This window comes from Heloderma suspectum, chromosome 15 (genome assembly GCF_057233095.1).
Source record: "Heloderma suspectum isolate Gila_16-S chromosome 15, 16-S_ref, whole genome shotgun sequence".
Taxonomy (NCBI): Eukaryota; Metazoa; Chordata; class Lepidosauria; order Squamata; family Helodermatidae; genus Heloderma; species Heloderma suspectum.
The window spans coordinates 9,764,480-9,787,309 of NC_139472.1; the positions used below are offsets into that span (position 1 = coordinate 9,764,480).

Sequence of the window (22,830 nt, forward strand, 5' to 3'; positions counted from 1 at the left end):
GTTAAAGAGCCCTTTGTCAGTATCTGAGCGTATACCAAACTGTCAGAGCACAAACCCAACGTTATAGGACTTTCAGCTTTTGCTCGTTTGAAAACAGGCAACCACTGAAAATTAGTCACCGGACAAGAGTCAGCCCAAAAACTGTTCTGCAGACTGGTTTATAATTTACACATCTTCAAAGACAAGTGTCAATAGGACAATCTCCCCATAACCTCAACAAGTCACAGACTAAACCGGGTTGATTATGAAAGTTTTGGAGAGGATTATTTAGGTGCACAAATGGAGACAAGCTTTTTTTTTCTTTTTTCTTTTTTTTTAAGAGTCCCCTTTTAATTTTAGCCCAGCTTAGCAAGCAAGCAATATCTTCAGGCATATTTCACGAAGCGTGAAAATATCCCTTCGGGTTCCTTTCCATCTCCCTGGAGGGAAAGCAGGCCTTCTTCGCCTCTCCTTTTGGCTAACGCGGCTAAGGACTTGAAAGTCTTTGGCTCGTAGATGGCCATGTCAGCCAGAACTTTCCGGTTCAGTTCCACTTGACACTGAAATGTAAGCAGGAAAAAAGGAGTCAGTGGTTACCAGGGTATCGGCAGCAAACCTGTACTGCAAAAAGGTCTCAAACCAAGTAGTGAGTTATTTCATCTTTGATCATTCAGGTATCAATTCACACAGGGCCGGCCCATGACATTTTGCTGCCTGAGGTGAAGAATAAGGTGGCACCCACTCCCATCTCATGTACAAAAGCTGACTAGACTGTTTCTTCAACACCGGTAATGAAACAGCATCCTCCATTGAACCTGAAGGCAGCTTAGGGAGCATAGGGCAGGCCGTGAGACACACAGCTCTCACCTCTAACACCTTGCTGCCACCTCCCAGCATCTGCACTGCTTCACCCTGCCTAATGGTAGGGCCAGTCCTGGATTCACAAAAGAAATTCTATCCCTTGAAAATCCGGATACAATAGGAAAAAAACTGCTAAGTTTGGAGAGGGGCTATACTTCAATGGCAGAGTACAAGCATTGCCATGTAGAAGGTCCCAGGTTCAATATCTTGCATCCCCACTGAAAAGCACTGGTGAGCAGATGATGGGAAAGACCCCTGCCTGAGGCCCTGGGCAGCTGTTGACAGTCAAGAGTAGATAATAGAGGGTAGATGGCCCAAAGGTCTGACTTGAAGGCAGCCTCAAATGTTTGAATCGGGACTATAGTTCAGTGGTAGAGCACATGCTTTGCACAATGAAGGTTGCAGGTTCAATCCCTGGGATTTCCAATTAAAGCTGGGGTGTTGAACCTCGAGTCCGTGGACCAAATCTGGCCCAATGGAGTCTTAATTTGGCCCTCCAGAACTCCCCAGAAGCCCTGACCCTTCCCCTACAGCCTCCCAGGTGCTGGGCCTCCCCTCCCCTTTTTCGGAAGCTCGAATAGGTCGTTTCTCAAGCCCATGCTCAGCTCTTCTACAGAGGTAACTGGGCTGCTCTAGGCCTGTTGAGTCAGAAGTGGTGTGAGCCAGATGCTGGAGGAGGCAATGCTGGAGAGGCAAAAGAGGGATATAGCCTTGGAGGAAAAAATAAAAAAGCAGTTTACCTTCGACAGGTTGCTTATGAAAATGTGGTACTTCACACCGTGTTCGAGAGAGGCGGCTTCGATCCTGGTTGCCCAAAGCTAAAAACAGAAATGGGAGAATTCAGGTGGAGCAGTTACTATGGCTGCGATGTAGAATTGATCTATCCCAGAGGTAGACAGCTTGCGGCCCTCCAGAAGTTTTGCAAAACAGAAGAGAAAATAAGTTCTCAGGTGTCTGAATGAAATATTTTATTCTGCCCGATGCGTTTCGGAAGAACATTCCTTTCCCAGGGGCTTTCTTCAGATATATTGAAAAGAATCCCCCCTATGTATCTTCTGTCTTGAAATGCTCCTCCAGATGTCTTGGCCTAGAACTCCCATCAGTCCTGATGAGCCTAAGCAATGGGATGATGGGAGTTGTAGGCCAAAACAGACAGAAGGCCCAAGTTTTCCACCCCTAATCTATCTAATGCCACAGTAGGGAACGTGTGCAGACGCTGGACTCCAACAACATCTCGAGAGACACAAGTTTCCCATCCGTGATCGAATGGATCCAAGTCTTACAAATCTTTTAATCAACCAAGATGGTGCTCCCGAGAGTTTTTCTTTAAAAAAAAAACTGACCTGGTTTTGCACAACATGACAGCTCACCGTGGCTTAATTTTCCCACGGGGGCTGTCACGTCGTACTGGGGGCCATTCTTGCATGGCACCCACCAGTGCTCGGCTTACTGTGTCTTGCGAACCCAGGCGGCAGGGGTTGTTTGAGGGTTAGACAACCCACAAATAATCCTAAAACAAGCCATGGGTTACTTGAGGGTTGTCTAACCCTCAAACAATCCCTGCCGCCTGGGACTGCACAACACGACAAGCCACAGCAACCGGTGACTGGGGCCTGCATATTCAAAATGGTGGACATCATGCATCCTGGGGGTTAATTAACCTATGGTGGCTTGTCGTGACATGCAAACAGGTTTGTTGTGTCTAGAAGTTATGTCTTCTAAAGAATTGTTACTCTAGAGTAGGCGCAGGGGGCGCGATCCTGACCCTGTGCTAAGGTCCTAATCCAGATCAGGGTGCCTGTGCCTACTCCAGAGTAAAACAAAAAAAGCTTGGGGAGTCATAGCTGTAAGACACAGATTTAATGTAATGTCTGTTCTGTCCCTGGGAGTCCTATGGAGCTGTGTTATCCCGAGGCAAACTCTTGGCCCATTTAGCTCAGTATCACCAGCACCGACTGGTAGAGACTCCCCAGAACTGCAGGCAGGATTTCTCCCCGCCCTGTTTGGAATACTAGAGATTCTGGGACTCGAATCCAGGACTTTCTGCATGCAAAGCAGAGGCTCTGCCACCAAGCTATGTTCCCTCCCCAGCAAAACACTAGAGAATTAGATCTCCCCTTCTACTGTGGCATCTCCAGATCCATCGCATTATGCAAACGTGCACGGGGTGAACAAGGGCAGGTGAACATCACGAACACGTGAATGTTTTTCCTCCCTACTTTACCTTTCTCATGTCTCTCTTTTTCAGAGCCCTGGCATCCGTGGCGTACACGAAAGCCCTCCGGACAGCTCGGACGGCCAAACTGTAGCAGCGGTTTTTCCGTCCGCGGAAATGCTAAAAGGGAAAAAGGAACACGAAGATGTGAAAACAAATGGCTTCCTTTAACGATAAATAGGTGGGCGCCGTCTTCCACAGTATAGAAAGAGCTTCTCTCCCATGCAGCTCATAACAACATAAGACGAGCCCTGCTGGATCAGACCAAGGGTCCGTCCAGTCCAGCATTCTGTTCTCACAGTGGCCAACCAGCTGCCCACAGGAAACCCCCAAGCAGGACATGAGCACAACAGCACCCTCCTGCCCATGTTCCCCAGCACCTGGTGTATATAGGCTCATTGCCTCTGCTACTGGAGGTGGCATATCATCATCAGGACTAGTGGCCATCGACAGCCTTCTCCTCCAAGAATTTGTCAACCCCCCTTTTAAAGCCTTCCAAATTGGTGTCCGTCACTACATCTTGTAGAAGTGAATTCCATAGTTTAACTATACGCTGTGTGAAGAAATCCTTCCTTTTATTTGACCTGAATCTCCTACTGATCAGGTTCTAGTATTATGAGGGAGGGAGAAAAATGTCTCCCTATCTACTTTCTCCACACCCTGCATAATTTGTAGACCGGCATCATGTCTCCCCTTCCCCTCCATTTTTCCAAGCTAAACAATCTCAGCTGTTGTAACCTTCATAGGGGAGATGCTCCAGCCCCCTTGATCCTTTCAGTTGCCCCTTTCTGCACTTTTTCCAACTCTACAATATCCCTTTTTAGGTGCGGTGACCAGAACTGGACACAGCATTCCAAGTGTGGCCGCACCACTGATTTGTATAGGGGCAGTATGATATTGGCAATTTTATTCTCAATTCTTTCCCTAATTATGCCTAATGTGGAATTTGCCTTTTTCACATTTATAAGGCACTTCAAGGGTGTTCAAAGCGCTTCCTGTACATTAACTAATCATATCCCTTACAACAGCCCTGTAATGTGGGCCGATACCATTCTCCCCATATTGCAGAGGGAGGGACTGAGGCTGGCTTGCTTTCACCCACAGTGCTCACCCTAAGCATGCTTACTCAGAAATAATTCCCACTGTGTTTAGTTAAACACATACACAGACATGGGCTGTTAAATGCATTGCTAGAAGGGAGACAAAGTTTGAATCGGGGGCCTTTCAGAGGTGCTACAGCTCAGCCCAACATCCTAGGCACCTTTAATTTATTTATTCCATTTATATCCTGCTTTTTTTCCTCTTGCAAGGAACCCAAGGTGGTTTACTCGGTCGTCCCCCTCTCCATTTTATCCTCCCAACAACCTTGTGAGGTAGGTTAGCCTGAGAGTCAGTCGCTGGCCCAAAGTCACCCAGTCAGCTTCCTGGCCCAGCGGGGATTAGAACCTGGATTGTTCAGGGCCTGGTCCAACACTCTAACCAATACACCACACTTTACTTGGGAGCAAGCCCTATCCTACTTGGGGGAGGGGGGCTTCCGAGTAGACCTGTTTAGGACCACTTTGCGCAAGGCTTAACGTCAAATCAAATCGCATGTTTAGCTTGGAGAAAAGGCGAGGAAGGGGAGGCGCGAACACGAAACTGGGCTAGGCGGATCCTTGGCCCGATCCAGCACGGCTCTCGTTTTATGCTCAAATCAAATCAAAGGGTTTTCGGTGCAAGCTGCAAAACGGTACCAGGGCTGCGCAGGGAGGGGAAATCCTGGCGGAGGGGGCGTCTTGGGGAGCGGGGGTGTGTGCAAATGAAGGGCCCCGATCCTCGGCCCTTACCCGGGCATGCTGGAGCACCTCCTGCTTGCGGAAAACGCGATCGGTCAAACGGGCGCGGATCCAAAGGCGGGAGGTTAAGAAAACCATCCCACTTTCGTGGCTCTGCAAAGGACGCAGCGAAGAGGAAAGGCGGAGGGAGGAAAAGAGCGGGGAAGCGGGCCGGCGGGGAGGCGTTTACACGGAGCCACGCGGGGCGACCCGCGGCGCTTCTCCTTTCCGGGCTGCACAGAGCGAAGCGGCCGCGGCCGCCCCTAGAGGTCGAGAGGAAGGCGAGGGGAGCGCACGCCCCGCGGCTTCCGGCACCGTTCGGGCCTCTCCGCTGGAGCGGCGAACGCGCGCCGCGCCAGGAGCGCAGCGCAGCGCAGCTGAGCCTCCCTCCCCTTTGTCGGGAGGGGAGGGAGCAGCGGAGGGCGGGGCTCCTGTTGATGTATCTCTCTCTTTTATTTGCAACGTCTGTATACCACCCCGCCTCCAGACGGGTTTCGGAGCGGTGAACGATGCAAATAAGATAAACGGATTAAAAAAAAAAAAACCCTGTTAAAATAATCACTGTTGTGTTTTGTGTTGTTTTTTTTTAAAAAAAGAAACAGAGTTCCGATCACACTACCGCTGGTCATCCGAGGAAGGCTTGCCGGTGTTTCGGAGGCCCTGGAAGCAACACAGTGTTGGCGCCTGTTTGACTTCCAGAGGCAGGGAATTCCACAGGAAGGGGGCCACCACACGGAAGGCTGTTCTCCTGGTGGACTCCAGTCGGCCATAGGTCCATGTGGAACCACCAGGAACATGCCCTCTGATGAACTCCGTGACCGGGCGGGTTGGTAAGGAGAAAGTGCTCTATTGGGTATCCTGCTCCCAAGTTGTTTAGGTTGGTAAGGGAGAAAGCGTTCTCTTGGGTACCCTGCTCCCAAGTTGTTTAGGTCCCTGGTCCCAAGTTGTTTAGGTCTCTGGTCCCAAGTCGTTTAGGTTGGTAAGGAAAAAAGTGCACTCTTGGGTACCCTGGTCCCAAGTTGTTTAGGTCCCTGGTCCCAAGTTGTTTAGGTCCCAAGTTGTTTAGGTTGGTAAGGGAGAAAGTGCTCTATTGGGTATCCTGCTCCCAAGTTGTTTAGGTTGGTAAGGGAGAAAGTGTTCTCTTGGGTACCCTGCTCCCAAGTTGTTTAGGTCCTTGGTCCCAAGTTGTTTAGGTCTCTGGTCCCAAGTTGTTTAGGTTGGTAAGGAAAAAAGTGCACTCTTGAGTACCCTGGTCCCAAGTTGTTTAGGTCCCTGGTCCCAAGTTGTTTAGGTCCCTGGTCCCAAGTTGTTTAGGTCCCAAGTTGTTTAGGTTGGTAAGGGAGAAAGTGCTCTATTGGGTACCCTGCTCCCAAGTTGTTTAGGTTGGTAAGGGAGAAAGTGTTCTCTTGGGTACCCTGGTTCCAAGTTGTTTGGGTTGGTAAGGGAGAAAGTGTTCTCTTGGGTACCCTGGTCCCAAGTTGTTTAGGTTGGTAAGGAAAAAAGTGCACTCTTGAGTACCCTGTTCCCAAGTTGTTTAGGTCCCTGGTCCCAAGTTGTTTAGGTCCCAAGTTGTTTAGGTTGGTAAGGGAGAAAGTGCTCTATTGGGTACCCTGCTCCCAAGTTGTTTAGGTTGGTAAGGGAGAAAGTGCTCTCTTGGGTAACCTGGTCCCAAGTTGTTTAGGTTGGTAAGGGAGGAAGTGTTCTCTTGGGTACCCTGGTCCCAAGTTGTTTGGGTTGGTAAGGGAGAAAGTGTTCTCTTGGGTACCCTGGTCCCAAGTTGTTTAGGTTGGTAAGGAAAAAAGTGCACTCTTGAGTACCCTGGTCCCAAGTTGTTTAGGTCCCTGGTCCCAAGTTGTTTAGGTCCCAAGTTGTTTAGGTTGGTAAGGGAGAAAGTGCTCTATTGGGTACCCTGCTCCCAAGTTGTTTGGGTTGGTAAGGGAGAAAGTGCTCTCTTGGGTAAACTGGTCCCAAGTTGTTTAGGGTTTTGTACACCTAGAACTAGAACCTTAAACCTGGTCCAGTGCCGAATACACAAAGTGGGTTCGGCATGTTGGATAGCTCCTTTAGAGTTCTGACTGAAACCCGGAGTGGAATCACTGGAGCCACCACCTCCACTGGGATGGAAGGTGCAAATTTAGAACTGGATTTATCCCGGGCCACAATGCTGTGCAAGTCTAGACAGAGGACAAAGTGCTACAACTCTCAGCATCCCCCGAGCCAGAGTATATATTTCAAAATATTCATTTAAAATTTTAATTACCTTATCACATTTACAGCTGGATATATATTTATTAAAGTATATTCATTTACTTTTAAAATTCTGTGCCAATTTTCGGCTTTACGAAATGTCCCGTCCCCCCCTCCCCCCGCCCAGTTTCTGAGGTGGCTTATAGCAATAAAGCATTATGATGCTTTAAAAAGAGCATTTGAGCCCCAATAAAATGGGTGAGGGGGAAAAAACCTTAAGGACGCAATTCTATGCATGTTTAGACAGAAAAAAAATCCTACAACTCCCAGCGTGCTCCAATTAGCATGTCTGCCTGGGGGATGCTGGGAATTGTAAGACTTTTTTTCTCTGTCTAAACATGCATAGGATTGCACCCTCAGTGGGGTAGTGGAACCAGGGATCACAGGGAAGGGGCACTATTTAATTGGAGGGGATCCTGATGTCTTCTCCCTCCTCCCCGGAATTCCCTGTTCTCTCTGAGCTTAGCTGTAATCCTCACAGTGAGTGAGTGGGGTGGGGAGGGGAATGCATTTTCCCAGCACAAATATATTGTTCCTTCTTGTAATGCAAAGGTTGTAGGACTTTTGTCATATGCTGGCTGGGGAATGCTGGAAGCTGTAGGACTTTTTCTCTGTCTAAACATGCATAGGATTGTGCCCTCCATGGGATAGCGGCATGGGGGTGAGGGATGAATTTCCCTAGCACCAATATGTTGTTCCTTTTCGTAATGCAAAAGTTGTAGGACTTTTGTCACATGCTGGCTGGGGAATGCTGGGAGTTCTAAGACTTTTGCTCTGCCTAAACATGCATAGGACTGTGTCCTCCAGGGTAGCGGTGTGTGTGTGTGTGGGGGGGAGAATTTCTCCTGCATCAATATATTGTTCCCCTTTGTAATGCAAAGTATTTGGGTGACTTGGTCTGGAATGGACCATTAAGACCCATTTGCTTTACAAAAGGCTCCTGGTGGAAATGAAAGACTAGAATTGCATCCACACTGCTGCTTGCAATTTTGGACTCTTCTTGGGGGAGTGTTTACAGGGCAGCCCTATGAACGCCCCACTGAGTTCACTTACACCCAGGCAGTGGAGGCTGGTGGCTCTGATTTTGGTGGGGCAGTACATCCAGTCTTGGCTTCAGTCAGAACCGGGCAGAACTCTAAAGGAGCTTTCCGAGGTGCTGAACCCCATCCCCAAAATAGGTTCAGTACCTCAGAGAGCTCCTTTAGAGTTCTGGCTGGTTCTGATTGAAACCCAGAGCGGATTCACAGCCCCACTGAAATCGGAGCTGGGGATAATGGGAGTTGCAGTCCACATCTGGCGAGCCCCAGGTTAGGGAAAGCTCCCACATGCGATCTCCGACTTCAGGGTCACTAATGCTTTTGCTGGGGAGCAACAGCAGGAGAGGGCATTGATTCTGGCCTTCTCAGAGGTTGGCCACTTTGAGAAAGAGGAAGCTGGACTAGATGAACCTTTGACCTGATCCAGCAGGGCTGTTCTTATGTTCTTGCATTCAGTGGTACAAGTGAGGGCCTGCAACAAAATGTTGCAGCGTGGAGTGTGTCTGTTCAGGATTCCAGCCATGCCCTTTTTCATGATCCTCTATTCCATATTCCCTCCAGCATTTCCCCCTCCCAACTCAGCATTCCGCAACCACTCAGCCTGCTCAGTTCTCATTGGTCTACCTTTTTTCCCTCCTGAAGATTTTTTTTTTTGCACTTCTGCAAACCTTGGAGTTCCCCTGGTCTGATACCTCCCTCCTTTGAGTTTAACCTGTTTTGGCTCCAGGAAGATCCACCTGCAACAAAAAGTTGCAGTGTATCCTCACCACCTAGTGCAGGGGTGCAGAACCCCAGGTCCAGTGGCCAAATTCAGCCCTCCTGGGGGCTTTTGCACAGTTCCCCTCCCATTCTAAAAGGCTGAAATGCTTTTCCTAAGTCTTAGTTATGGATAGCAAGAGCTTCAGGCAGGCATCTTTGTTAATTTGGCCCCGCCTTTTTTGCTTTTGGCCCCACCCACCACTGGAATGCAGCCCTCGAGAACTTCTCTGGAATGGAATTCGGCCCACGGTCTGAAAGAGGTTCAACACCCCTGTTGTAACAGGAGGTGCTCCTTCTCAGGATACCAGCCAGCCATGCCCTGCTTCCCAGCAGACCATTTCTGTTTTCCTTTTTCAACTGACACTTAACCTTCCATGAAAACTGAAACCATTTCCTGTCTTAGGGGAATAGATGTTTCCATCGGAACGCACCCGTGGAGATATTACTTCTTTGGAATGAAATCAAACTAACAAGGACTATCTACGTGTGAGTTTTAGTATCATGTCTGCTATTCACGCTACAGTTGTAGGACCCAAACTGGTTAATAATTGGAATTAATGGTCACATATAATATATAATATTTTGGATGGCAGCTTAATGAACGTAGCAAGGTGCCTTCTGCTAAATCAGACTATTTGTCCATTTTTAGCCTATATTTATTCTGGCTGGCAGTGGGTCCCTGGGAGAGAACAGTCTTTTCCCATTCCCTGCCAGCTGACCATTTTTAACTGGAGATGCCAGGGATTGAATATGGGACCTTCTGCACGCAAAGCAAGGGCTCTACCACTAAGGTACAGTCCCTCCCTTACATATAACAATGGTGTACCGCTCTTATAGCTGACCAGTTATACAGTGTAAAATCATAAATATTTTTTTACAAGGTGGGCATTTTAATATTGGACTAGATGTAGTGGAGGGGATGCATCAGGAATAGGGATGTCCATCGCCGGGAGACCCAGTCCTTTTTTTGACTCAGCCGAGTTCTGCAGTGTGTATGACTTGATTTGCATTTGCTAGTTGAGCTGGAGGCTTTTTCCTGAACCCCAGGAACTTTTTTTGCCCATTTGTTCCCCACAGATTCTGCAATTTGTGCAAATGTGGTGATAATTTGCACAAATCAGAACCAAATTTGCATAAAGTACGGCTGAATTTGCGCAAATTGCAGAACCTGTGGGGAAAAAATGCTCACTGCAGACCAAGTCGGGTGCCGCAGAGGGAACCAGAATGAAATCCAGGGGGCTGAACCTGCATAAGTTTCATAACTTGTGAAAACTCATCAAACTCCACCCCCTAAATGGATTTCTCCAACATCCCTAGTCAGGAGACAGTGGAGGTGAAGGCGAGGAGATTCTGAGGTGACCCAGAGATGACTCCAGAACTTGAAGCCTCCAATGCCAGCTCCTTGGCCGTCTCCTTCCACTGAGTCCTCAGCCTGAGGTTTGTACCCTTTGCCAACAGAAGTTCCATCAAAGCGACATTTCCTTTTTCTGCGGCCAGGTGCAACGGGGTTTTGCCTAGCCAGCCAGTTGCGTTGACCTCCGCTCCATGCTCCAGGAGGTAGCCGGCTATGCTGACGTGGCCGCGGCTGGCCGCTCTGTGGAGGGGCGTTAGATCAAGGCTGTCCCTGTGGTTAATGCCGGAAGCACCTTCTTCGACCAAGAGGTGGACAGCGAGTCGGTGTCCAGCCGTTGCGGCCTTGTGGAGTGCGGTGCAGCCATAGCGGTCAGCCAGGTTGATGTCCGCTTGACTCTTGAGCAGCAGCTTCACAATCTAAAGAGAGAGAGAGAGAGAAATACCAGAAGCATGTGGCAACCAAGTAGTTCATGCGCACCTGTGTTTGCAAATGACAACAGTTTACCCAGCAGGAGAGCAAAAATATGGGGAGTTCAAGCACACCTGTGTTTGGAGTGACAACAGTTTACCCAGCAGTAGAGCAAAACCATGGGTAGTTCACGCACACCTGCGTTTGCAAATGACAACAATTTACCAAGCAGGAGAGCAAAAATATGGGGAGTTCAAGCACACCTGTGTTTGGAGTGACAACAGTTTACCCAGCAGTAGAGCAAAACCATGGGTAGTTCACGCACACCTGCGTTTGCAAATGACAACAGTTTACCCAGCAGGAGAGCAAAAATATGGGGAGTTCAAGCACACCTGTGTTTGGAGTGACAACAGTTTACCCAGCAGTAGAGCAAAACCATGGGTAGTTCACGCACACCTGCGTTTGCAAATGACAACAGTTTACCAAGCAGGAGAGCAAAAATATGAGTTCATGCACACCTGTGTTTGTGAGTGACAACAGTGTACCCAGCAGTAGAGCAAAGCCATGGGTCGTGGACAGACACACTGCTAGGTAGTTAAAAGATTCGGCACCCAGTTTTTTCGTTGGCATTAATGGGAGGTTTTTTCTACCATGCAGAGGGGGAATTGCGGGGGGGGGGGCAAAGTGCACAGGTAAGGGAGGGTTAACCCTTCCCTCCTCAACTGTCATCCCCCTGGAAATCTCTCCTGTTTCACATGGCACCTAAGATTAGGAAAAGCCTAATTGGCGCCAATTGAAATATTTTTCTAAGCTTAATTGTCTTGCGGGAGGAGGGTTAGGGGGGTAGCATGTGGGGAGGGAGGCTTAACCCATCTCTCCCTGGCTGCAATCCCCCCCCCACCGAAAATTGCTCCCTGCATGGCAATTAAGCCGAGGAAAAAAACACACACTCCATTGGCACCAATGGAGCTCTGGAGAAAAGTTCCAGGGCTATGGAAAATAGTTTTGAGGCTGGGACCCCATAGTCCCAGGCCTAGCAAAGCCCCTGGTCATGGATTAAGATATCAAACCAAATTAAAGAAGCAAACAACCTGGACCTTTATGGGTAAGGAGGTCCCATTTCTTTATGGGAAAGGAGGTTTCCTTTCTTTATGGGTAAGGAAGTCCCATTTCTTAACTATGTTGATTTCACCAAAGCAGTGCACGGACAATCATTTTGTCTCAATATTTATTTTGTGCACAAAAAGAGAATGCCTGTTTGGATGGGCTTTGGACCCTTGGACTCAGTTTCGTAACCTGAAATGCAAAGACAAGCTGGCTCATGCTTGCTGTGCAAGTTTTTAAAAAGAAAGAAGTGGGAAAGGACCTTTGCTCTGCTCTGACAATGCTGTTTCAGCTGTTCCCCTGACCAGCAATCATTCGGCAGTTTCCCACAGTCTCCTCTGCCCCCATTCTGCCGCTTGTAGAAGGGCGAAATAAATGAATTCCGCTCTGAAAGTGAGACAAGGGGCTTTGAATTCAAACCCCCAAATTTTGTTTAGTTCAATGTCAGACAAGCCAAGATGGTTTGGCCTTAAGTTTTAAATATTACATTTTAAGGCTTGTTGTTTTTCTGGATGTAACCAGCAGCTGTATTTTATTCAGTTATGTTTTAGCGTTATGGACTGGTTCACTGCTTTGCAAGTGACTGGTTGTCAACGCAATACAATTGAACCGAACGGAACATTCTCAAAGGTGGAAATGCCTTTCCGAAAGCTTGATTACTGGCAGGAGGGGCTTTAAGGTAAAATATGCTGGTCGTTTTAGTGTTTTAGGCCCCATCCCTTTTGCCTTTGGCCTCACCCACTGTTAGAATGTGCCCCATGAGAAGGTCTCCAAAACTGAATTTGGCCCTTGGGCTGCAAGAGATTCGACACCCCTGCCCCCACAAGGACCCCCTGTGCTATTGGAGTCAAAGGTTCTTGAAGCAGGTCAGGCCCCTTTAACTGAAGAAGCTCCTCCCACCAAAGGAGGAGCTAACCAACCAGCCTGACAGCTGTATTTAAGGCTCAGGCTGGGATTGCTTGTCGCTGAAGCAACATTTGAGCCTTGCTCCTCTAAGTCACCAGTGTGAGCACTGCAGGGTGCTGTCTGGCTTGGCACGCTCAGCCTGACTCTGCTTTGCTTTATCATGAGCGCCCCGCGCCTTGGGATGTCAGAGTAATCTGTCCGGGGGGCAGAGTTGGCCGAGCTTTCAGCAGCTCAGCCCCCTGGACTTTGTCTCGCCTCCCTGTAAGCTGGCCCGACTTGATCTGCATAGATCTGGGTCAGCTCGTGGATTTTCCCATTGGTTTGTTTTCTCGTCGATAGAAAGTTGCGCAAACTGCGGCCGCAACTTGTGCAATGCACGACAACTCTGCCCGTAATTTGCTTCATTTGCACAAACTCTGCCCGCGATTTGCACAACTCATACAAATCATGGCTGTAATTTGTGCAACTTTCTGTTGCACAAATTGCGGGGGAAAACCTGCAAACCCCTCTGCAAAACCTTCCCAGATTTCGGGAAAAGCCTGTGGCTCAGCTTGAGAATACAAACCAAGCCAGGCAGGCAGCAGGGATCTGTCGGGCCCAAAACAGGCCAGATTTTCAAAGGACGGACATCCCTACCCTACCCTGCTTGGACTGGAAGCTCCCCTCTTCTGTGGCCATCACTTGGAACACAACATAGGCCTGAGTGGTCATTCTAGAAATAGAAACATTAAAAAAAGCTGCGTTGCTGGTTCAGACTCATGGCTCACCACATCCAACAGCCTTTCTCCAGCAGCAGCTCAGAAGCAGCTGACAGCCTCCCTCTGTGGTTTGGCCTTAGCTTTTGGTGTTTTGAGGAGCCTTTGAACATGGGGGTTCCCTTCTTAGTGAACATGGCTAAGAGTTCCCGATCGACTTCTCTACCATCAATGTTTGACAATTTAATAAGAGTGTAATTGCCTTGCTAGATCTAAGCCAAGCTGGTTTATCACGTCTGGCATCCTGTTTGCCTCTAGGAAGCTGAAATGCAAGGCCTGGAAGCTCTTCTTGTGCCTTCTGAAGGGCGGAGCTGTGCGTGATACACCCTGTCATGTCACCAGTCGCTGCTGGCTCCCTTGGGCAGGGCCCCTCAATGAATCTATCTTCTCACTGTCATTGCCAACAGCTTCCTCCTCATTGCTATCGCTTGCTTCCTTGACAGGTAGAGAGCCAGGTAGCAAATATGCCGTGGCATCTCCTGCCCCTCTTTCTCACCACCTCCGTCGCCTGGGCCAGAGAGAGAGGCAGGGGAACAAGCAGGTTGCAATGGGGAAGAGGAGGAGGAAGTCCAGGGGGCTTTTGTCAGTGGGCCCCTGCTGGGGTGTGGGCCCTTGGCAGGTGCCCGACCATGCCTGCTCTTGTCGCTGGCCCTGTAATGGTGAAGTAAGGTTCAACTGCCCATCCAGTTGGGTTTATCTACATGGAATGGAGGGCACCATCTTGTCCTTGGCAGCAAAATGTCTTGGCTCAGCCCTGACAAAAATAAAAATAAAGATATAATAAACAGAGGGGTGGGGGGCAGGGAAGGAAATCAGAGTTTACTTGGCCTTTAAAAGTCAAAGGAAAGGAAAAGATCAGGAGAGAATGGCAAAATACAATCACAGTCACGATTCAAGCTGCCTACGACATTTGGCCTGGTAGGTCCTTACATATGTGGTTATAGAAAATAGTCCTTTATTGAACCCATTGTGAGAAGAGGCATTCCCTTCTGTGTGTGTGAGAGAAGGAGGGATTCCTCTTAAGATGGTGCTTTCCACCTTCAGTTTTTTTTAAAAACATTCCCATAATGTTCACAAAAATACTTGTATAATAATAAGGTGTTGTTGTTTTTTTAAAGAAATCCGCTGTCTTTAAAACTGGGGGCATATTTTTAGCTGATTTTAAAAAAAGAATCAACTAAAAAGATGCCCGCAATTAATTGGGCAGTGGGTTTTAAAGTTGCTATTATTGATGATGATGATAATAATAAACTTTAAAATCCACTGCCCAATTAATTGGTGACATCTTCTTAGTTAATTTTTTAAAATCAAGCAAAGGGATGCCTTCAGTTAATTGAGCAGTGGATTTTAAAGTTCTTGTTGCTGTTATTAATAATAATAATAAATATGTTTTCACCTTGGCCTATAACTGGGCTAGTTTATTGGGTGTCCTTATGCAATAGCACTAGCTGGTTTAAGTAGGTAGGTTTTGCTATTCTTATTATTGTTTGATCATAGTTTTATTGTGTTTTACAATCTTGATTTTGCAAGCCGGCTTAGGAGAGTCTCCCCTAAAAGGCAGGCTACAAATCTTTTAAATAAACAAACACATAAATAAATAAACAAACAAACAAACAAACAAATACAGCCAACCTCATGATTGCCATTGTTAGAAGCAATGGAAAGCGCTGTCCTTCCCAGGTCGTCCTGAATGTTCACATTGGCCCCCTGGGCAAGCAAGAGACGTAGAGCGTCTATTCTTCCAATCTCAGCTGCTATATGTAATGGTGTGATGCCTCCGTTGCTCCCTAGATCTGGGCTGATGCTCTGGGAAATCAACAAGTCCACAATATGCAGCTGGCTGTTGGCTGTTGCCCAATGCAAGGCCGACCACTGGTTGCTGTCCACGCCAGTGAGGTCCGTGCCGTGGCGCAAGAGAAGCTGTGTCATCAGGGTGTGTCCGTTGGCCACTGCGCAGTGAAGAGGGGTTAGGCCTCCTCCAGTCAGTGCCGTCACTGGTGCCCCCCGAGCCAGGAGGATCTCTGCCACTTGAGTGTGGCCGCTCCAAGCGGCATGATGCAGGGGTGTGTAGCCAGCGTTATTGCCAGCGTGGACCACTGCTCCACGCTGGATGAGAAACTTCACCAAGACGGCGTGGCCATTCAAGGAGGCAGCGTGTAACAGCGTCCACCCATTCTCATCTCTGAAACATGTTTTTAAAAAAGAATAATCAAAGACCATCTCTACAGCAGAGACATAGAAGACGTGACAGGACAATAGAGGTGTAGAGAATTCTGTGGAGAAAGTGGAGAGGGAGACATTTTTCTCCCTTTCTCATAATACTAGAACCCAATGGAGTCATCCCATGATGCTGATGGGAGGGGAGACATGATGGCGGTCTACAAAATTATGCAGGGTATGGAGAAAGTAGAAAGGGAGACATTTTTCTCCCTCCTTCATAATTCAGGTCAAATAAAAGGAAGTCCTTCTTCACACAGCGCAGAGTTAAACTATGGGATTAGCTACCACAGAGTGTAGTGATGGCCACCACTTTGGATGGCTTTGAAAGGGAGTTGGACAAACGCCTGGAGGAGAAGGCTATCAATGGCTACTAGTCCTGATGGCTCTATGCTGCTACCTGTCAGGAGCGCCCTAGCTGCCTCTTGCAGTCCCCACTAGGGATGTACGAAACTCACTTACCTGTTCGCGGATTATGCTGATGGTGGTGGGGGGGGAGGCATTCCATCCTACCCCCCGGAATCCTCGCCGGGGGGGGAGGCGCTCCGTTCCTCCCCCCCGGAATCCTCCGTGGCTGGGTAAAAACACACACACACACACCGCGTACACAAATGGCGGCGGCTACAGCCGCCGCCATTTGCGTTCCTTATTTTTGCCCTCTTAATCTACATAAATATTTACATAGACTATGACGGCGAAAATAAAGGGGAACGCAAATAGCGTAGCGGGAGCTATTTCCGTCCCTTTTTGATTCGCCGTTTTAGCCTATGTAAATATTTACGTAGATTAAGAGGGCAAAAATAAGGAACGCAAATGGCGGCGGCCGTAGCTGCCGCCATTTGCATACGCGGGTTGTTGTTTTTTTAACCCACCCAGCCATGATAGGCTACGTAAAGATTTACGTAGCCTATCACGTCGTGTTTTTTTTTTAAACCTAGTCATGATAGGCTACGTAAATCTTTACGTAGCCTATCACGTCTTTTTCTCTTTTTTTTACAAGAGTGGAAATGGCGGCGGTGGCAGCCGGTCGGAAGACCAGCTGCCACAGCCACTGCTGCTGCCACCCGGAAGATCCGCCCCAGGTGAGTCTTGTCCCGGGGGGAATCCGCGGGGGGGTGGGGGGTGGCAGGCCGTTCTGCCACTGAGTTCGGGGGGCCGAATGCACTGGCATTCGGCCTCACCGTGATCCGTGGCGGAATTCTCTGCCATCCCTAGTCCCCACCAGTAGCCAACTCAGGACACAGATGACGAGGAATTCTTTCCAAGACTTTATTCCTTTATTACTTTTTGACTCTTTCAGAATACTAGTCGCTAGCGCCAAAGCAAGGAACAGCACTGGGGAAAGATAGCTGAGTAGCCTAAGCTCCAGGTAAGGCAGTTGGTCCCCATTTGAAGGAGAATGGGGAAGACCCTGAACTTATGGGCTAGGGAGAGATCCTCCCTCTTTCCCTTGGGTCCTCGGGACGCGACCGTTGCTTTCGCGCCAAGCGAGCGCTACGCCTCCTTCCGCGCCCTCCATCTGTCATCGCTCCCTGCATCGGCGCCAAGCATCCAGCAAGCCCCCCTCCAGCGCTCTCTCACTGCCAGGGTCACTATCTATCCCAGGAATGCCGGCAGGAGGAATCTCTGCCAGCTGCTGTGCTTATGAGAGATGAGCGAGCTCCTCTCCCATGGATTGCTGTTCCTCAGAATCGGAACTGCTCTGGGGCTCTATTGGCTCAGTTTCCACCCTGACACTGCCAGTATTAGAGGCAGTATGGCTATGTACAGCAGTTGCTGGGGAACATGGGTGGGAGGGTGCTGTTGCACTCATGCCCTGCTTGCGGGTTTCCTGTGGGCAGCTGGTCGGCCACTGTGTGAACAGAATGCTGGACTAGCTGGACCCTTGGTCTGATCCAGCAGGGCTCTTCTTATGTGCTTATGTTACTTGTAAGCGACTTTGGAAGGATTTGTATCCTGAGAAGTGGGCTATAAAGAATAGCAAATAAATACATAAATACCTAAGATCTAGGCTTATTATCCTGGGCATCTTCAGTTAAAATGAATAAAGTAGGAGGTGAAAGAAAGATCTCAGCCAGACCAGCATGAAAGAAAACAACACTGGACTAGACAGACTAGACCATCAAGAGGTTTCTCCTAATGTTCAGCCAAAATCTCCCCTCCTGTAAATTAATCCCATTTGACTCGTCCTGCCCTCTGGGACAGCAGAGAACCAGCTTTTGTCTTCTCCTGCACAACAGTCCTTCAAGTATCCAAGGAGTGCTATTATGCCTCCCCTCTGTCTTCTCTTGGATAAATATGACCAGTTCCTTTGTCTTTTTCCTGGAGGAAAAGGCTATCAATGGCTACTAGTCCTCATGACTATATGGTACCTCCAGTATCAGCGGCAGTATGCATATGTACTGTAGTTGCTGGGGAACATGGGCAGGAGGATGCTGTTGCACTCCTGTCCTGCTTGTGATTTTTCCCATGGGCAGCTGTGGAAACATAATGCTGGACTAGATGGACCCTTGGTCTGAACCAGCAGGGCTCTTCTTAAGTTCTTAATACACATCTAAACAAGCACTCCCTCTCCCCCAGAGGATCCTGGGTAATGTAGTTCTTCGAGTGGATGGGGGTGGAGATTTTCATGGGCTTGTGCTGTCAGATTCAATTTCCCAACGCAGTGAGAAATAAGGATGCAGCTAAGGAGGACTTCGGTTGGACTTTACCCAGAGAGTTCTCGCTCAGTCTTAACCTCACCTGCTTTCTGTGGATGCTCCTTGCTTCAACAATTGCTTTACCAGGCGGATATTCCCATTCCTGGCTGCCCAGTGGAGCTCCTGCCAGCTCGGCTGCATGGCACCTGGCATCAAATTATTCTCAGTAGTCTTAGTGAGAAACTCGCTGCTGTCCCCAGCCTGGTATCTCTCCACGGCCACTTCTTCGCTCAACACCATCCACCTCCTTGCCAACTCAGCCTCGACTCTCGTGCCTCTCAAAGAAAGAATGAGAAACCCCATAAATTCCATGTGTGGTTTCCTATGGGGACTGTAGAAAGGTGCGTTGTTGGCAGGGCTGAAACCAGGTGGTTAAAGAACCCTCCATCAGCAGAGGGACACAATTGGAGGCAACTCTGTACCATCAACAAGCATTCCAATAATATGTAAATAGCAATTCATTCCTCTTCTTGTGTTCTAGTTTTTTGGGGGGTCCAATTCTTCCAAGACAGCTATTCTTATGCATTTGTGAAAGAGCAAATCCCTATATTGGGCCATGTTGTAGAAGAGGCATGCCCTCCTCTGTCTCACATGGAAAGGAATGCCTCTTTGAAGGTGGCACATCAACTAGGCAAAGAAGTCATGCCTTCTTTGTAGGGATTTAAGGGTTCCGCCTTTAAAGGCAGCCTAAAAGTAACCCTAAATGAAAATAACAGAAAATAAAATATCTGTTAGTATGCACATGCATGCAGATTTAAGTGGAAATTGATCAAAACTCCTACAGTTCGTTGATGAAGATTTATACTGTGTTTTATGGCTTTAATTGTTGTGAATCATCCAGAGAGCTTTGGCTATTGGGCGTTATAGAAATGTAATAAATACATAAAGAAAGACAGACAGACAGATGGACAGATAGACAGATTACTTTGAGTGACAGCCCATGTTAGTAGAATTCATTTTTATTATTCATTATATTTCTTATTTGAGAGCCAGCGTGGTGTAGTGGTTAGAGTGTTGGACTGGGACTCGGTAGATCTGGGTTCTAGTCCCCACTCAGCCGTGAAGTGCACTCAGCCTCACCTATCTCACAGGGTTGTTGTGAGGCTAAAATGGAGAGGAGGAGGAGGTGGACCATGTAAGCTACTTTGGGCTCCTTGGAAGGGAAAAAGTTGGGATATAGGTGCAATAATAAACAAACAAATACAAATTTAATGATAATAAATAATTTACTTTCCTGGCATCTCCAGTTTATAACATGGTGCCCTCCAGATGTTTCAGACTACAACCCCCATCAGCCCCAGCCAACATGGCCAAATGATCAGGGGATTATGGGTACTGTAGTCCAAGACATCTGAAGGGCGCCAGCTTGCCTATAGCCTGAGGAACCATTGCCAATCAAGGCAGGCGGTACTGGGCTAGACAGACAAAGATCTGATCCAGCTTCCGCTGTATACAGCAAGGATGTGCGAATCAGCAAAACTGTCCTTGGGCTTGACAACAAGGCCTTGGCTTTGCCTAGCAATGTGCGAATCAGCAAAACTGGAGCTTGCCCAAATTCCTTGTACTCTATCTCAATGCACATTCCGACTCAACTCCGTAACAGATTGCGAAGTTTGCTTGTTTCTTTTCACATGAAAACCCAGGCGTATTCCATGCATATTTTTCCACGTGCATGCATCAGGTGTGCGCACTTTTCACATGAAAACCCAGGCGTATTCCATGCATATTTTTAAATGTGCATGCATCAGGTGTGCGCACCTTTGAAATGTACACCTTCTGCTCCCATTGATTAACTTGTACTAGTGCCCATTTTTCAAAAGTATGCATTTTTCATGCAATATTTTTCAAATGTACACCTGCTGGTGAATGCATTTTTGGGGTGGTGGTCACGAATTGCATTGCAAGTGGGGAAATATACGGACTTCCACTGCAGATTGCGGGCGAGTCCGTGTCCAGAAGGTACAAACTGGGTAAATTCTGATCAAAAGCGAACTGAAAATAATGTCTCCTACATCCCTAGTACATAAGACTCATAGACTCATAGAATCATCGGGTTGGAAGGGGCCTACAAGACCATCGAGTCCAGCCCCCTGCTCAACGCAGGAAGCCTAATTCCCCGGCGGTCTCCCATCCAAGTACTAACCAGGGCTGACCCTGCTTAGATTCCAAGATCAGAGTTGGATCCATTTTCTTTTTCCACTGGCAGAAGCATCCACTCAGAAGGCTCCTGCTGGTAGAAAGGGGTGATAGTGGCAACATTTACCAATTCCCCCAGCATCTGCAGCCCTCATTGCTGCCTCCCTCACTGTTCTAGTGGGTCCTCTAGCCCTCTGGAGCAGATATTGGCTTTCTTGCTCAGTGGAAAACTTCCACTGGATCAGAAGTCTGGATCCAAGTCATAATGCACATAGGATTTTGCACGATACAGTGCAACATGGTCAAGTTAGGCATCTTGTCTCTCTTCAGTTTTATGCAGGGTGGGCTGGGGAATCTTTTCCTTACCAGTCATTGCTCTTCTACCGTTGATCGGAGCTCTTTCATTTAATGCCAGGCTGTTCCTGAACAAAGTACCGCTTGTCACCCGGTTGCTTCCGAGCGCTGGGCTGCAACGCTGAGCTCTGAAAATGTGTGTTTACTCCCAAACAGGAGTTTGGGCACTCCGTGGTTCCAAGAAGATCTTCTGGTCTGCCCTTTGCAACGCCTCTCTTGTCAACCACACAAGGTTGTCCTTGGAGTAGCGACTTGGCGGAACGGCTTTGTTTGCACACGGAAAGCCTCCGTGATGGACTGGCATACGACTTGGCGGTCGTTGCTGGATGATGCCAAAGAAGAATTCCCAAGGCAGCTAAGGAAAGAAACGGGCTAGTAGGCCGTTTTGCCCTGGCAAGGTTTGTCCCTTTAATATCCAGACGGTTCAGAAGTGGAGCCAGTGAGCTCTCTCCGGGGCATTGTTTCCCATCCTCTGTGCACACTTGAGTGTGCTCAGAGCTGTTTACTTAATGACTAAATGGATTCAAACAGGAGGGACGGGTGCTTGGCTGCTAATGGTTAATGGGATCTGGGCCTGCTGGTTCTCTCTGCTCCCGCCACACACACACAGACACGGAAGTTGTTTTGAGTTGACATTTCATTGCGATAGACCAGCCTTTCCCAACCTGGTGCCCTCCTGAAGAGTTGGCCTATAGCAGGGGAGTGCAACACACTGCACATGGATGAGAAAATGGCCCCTCAGACCTCCCCAAATTGCCCATTCCTTATTGTCCCAAGCCAGCATGGCCCTCGGCTTCCATGCTGTCTCGTGTGTTTGGCAGTCAGGGCCATTTTCAGTGTCGTGAAAAAGAGCGTTTGTAGTCTATGGGGGACTGTCGAGTGTGAAATATATCCAGTTAGGTAGTTTCCAGTTAGAGAGTTAAGGCACATGGGCACACCTGAACCGACAGACAGGTATGAGCCTAAATCAAACGTACTTTGTTGTTGAACAAAGCCACACCTTAGCTTAGCCTTCCCTAACCTAGTGCTCTCAAGTGGCCATGCTGGCTGGGGAGAATGGAATCTGTAGTACAACACACTGGAGGGCATCAGGTGGGGAGAATGCTGCAATAGATGAAAGGGGGACATTCAGAAGTCCATATCCACATGCCGCATATCAGCTAGTTTCTCAGTTTCACAATCCTTAGTTCTTGTCAGGGTGGACACTGAGCCCATAGAACCTCAGAGCAGTTCTGATTCTGAGGAGGAACAGCGGTCTGTGGGAGGGGAGCACGCTCTTCCCTCCCAGGCCCTGTAGCTGGCAGATTCCCCCTCCCAGCATTCCAGACATAGATAGCAGTCCTGGGAGTGAAAGAGCGCGGGAGGAGGGCTGGCTGGCTGCTCGATGCAGACGCAGAGAGCGACGAGCTATGGAGGGCGTGGAAAGGAGGCGTAGCGCCCGTTTGGCGCGCAAGCAACGGTCGCATCCAGAGGACCCAAGGGAAAAGGGGAGGGACTCTCCCTAGCCTATAAGTTCAGGGTCTGCAAGTGATTCTTGTTCAAACGGGGACCAACTGTTTCCAACCCAGGGGCATAGGTTACTCTGCTGTTCATAGCTTAGTCGCTGGTGATAGAGTTATTAAGTTGTAAAAGGAATAAAGCCTTGAAAAGAATCCTTTGTCTGTGTCCGGAGTTGGCTACTGGAGTAGACTGAAAAAGGCCGGCTAGGGCCCCCTGACAGTTCTCTCTGTCCCTTTCCCACATCAGTTTGTGAGTTGAAAAAATAAATAAAATCCAGATAAAAATCCCTATGCATTTTTGTGCGTGTTTCTCCTAATCTAGCTGCCGCTATGTTTTCATCCCCCTCAAAGAAGAGAGACTATGCCTGTTGGATATCCAAGGGGAAGAAGTTCCAGGGACCACGACAGAAAAAGCCCCGCTCTTTGTTGAGGCAGCTTGACATCCACAAGGGATGGTATTTGAACCGGCAGATCTTAATGTCA

General features: G+C 48.5%; 2 protein-coding genes across 3 annotated transcripts; both read right to left on the reverse strand.

Annotated features, from left to right (window-relative positions):
- Positions 1-142: 142 nt before the first annotated feature.
- MRPL20 (mitochondrial ribosomal protein L20) lies at positions 143-5,111 on the reverse strand. The gene is made up of 4 exons (XM_084821879.1): positions 4,885-5,111; positions 3,065-3,175; positions 1,581-1,658; positions 143-539 (listed from the first exon to the last, which is right to left on the reverse strand). The coding sequence occupies exons 1-4, from the start codon at positions 4,969-4,971 to the stop codon at positions 366-368; spliced, it is 450 nt and encodes a 149-aa protein (XP_084678005.1). The 5' UTR covers positions 4,972-5,111; the 3' UTR covers positions 143-365.
- A 3,699-nt stretch (positions 5,112-8,810) lies between these two features.
- ANKRD65 (ankyrin repeat domain 65) lies at positions 8,811-21,338 on the reverse strand. 2 transcript variants are annotated; one of them, XR_014786015.1, is made up of 5 exons: positions 20,861-21,338; positions 18,402-18,633; positions 15,075-15,624; positions 10,105-10,685; positions 8,813-9,995 (listed from the first exon to the last, which is right to left on the reverse strand). XR_014786015.1 is itself a non-coding variant. In XM_084821880.1 (4 exons), the coding sequence occupies exons 1-4, from the start codon at positions 20,865-20,867 to the stop codon at positions 10,233-10,235; spliced, it is 1,242 nt and encodes a 413-aa protein (XP_084678006.1). In that variant the 5' UTR covers positions 20,868-21,338; the 3' UTR covers positions 8,811-10,232. The 2 variants fall into 2 exon arrangements, 1 of the variants encoding a protein (XP_084678006.1); XM_084821880.1 differs by having other exon boundaries at positions 8,811-10,685.
- Between the last annotated feature and the right edge of the window lie 1,492 nt (positions 21,339-22,830).

What these genes read in the sequence shown, in the direction of transcription:
- MRPL20 (XM_084821879.1), bottom strand. Translation starts at nt 4,971, where the DNA reads ATGGTTTTCTTAACCTCCCGCCTTTGGATCCGCGCCCGTTTGACCGAT. An exon ending in AAAAGAGAGACATGAGAAAG is followed by an intron (nt 1,659 to 3,064) that starts GTAAAGTAGGGA and finishes TTCTGTTTTTAG; the next exon opens with CTTTGGGCAACCAGGATCGA. An exon ending in TCATAAGCAACCTGTCGAAG is followed by an intron (nt 540 to 1,580) that starts GTAAACTGCTTT and finishes CTTACATTTCAG; the next exon opens with TGTCAAGTGGAACTGAACCG.
- ANKRD65 (XM_084821880.1), bottom strand. An exon ending in GGAGCATCCACAGAAAGCAG is followed by an intron (nt 15,625 to 18,401) that starts GTGAGGTTAAGA and finishes AACATGTTTCAG; the next exon opens with AGATGAGAATGGGTGGACGC. An exon ending in CTAACAATGGCAATCATGAG is followed by an intron (nt 10,686 to 15,074) that starts GTTGGCTGTATT and finishes CTCTCTCTTTAG; the next exon opens with ATTGTGAAGCTGCTGCTCAA.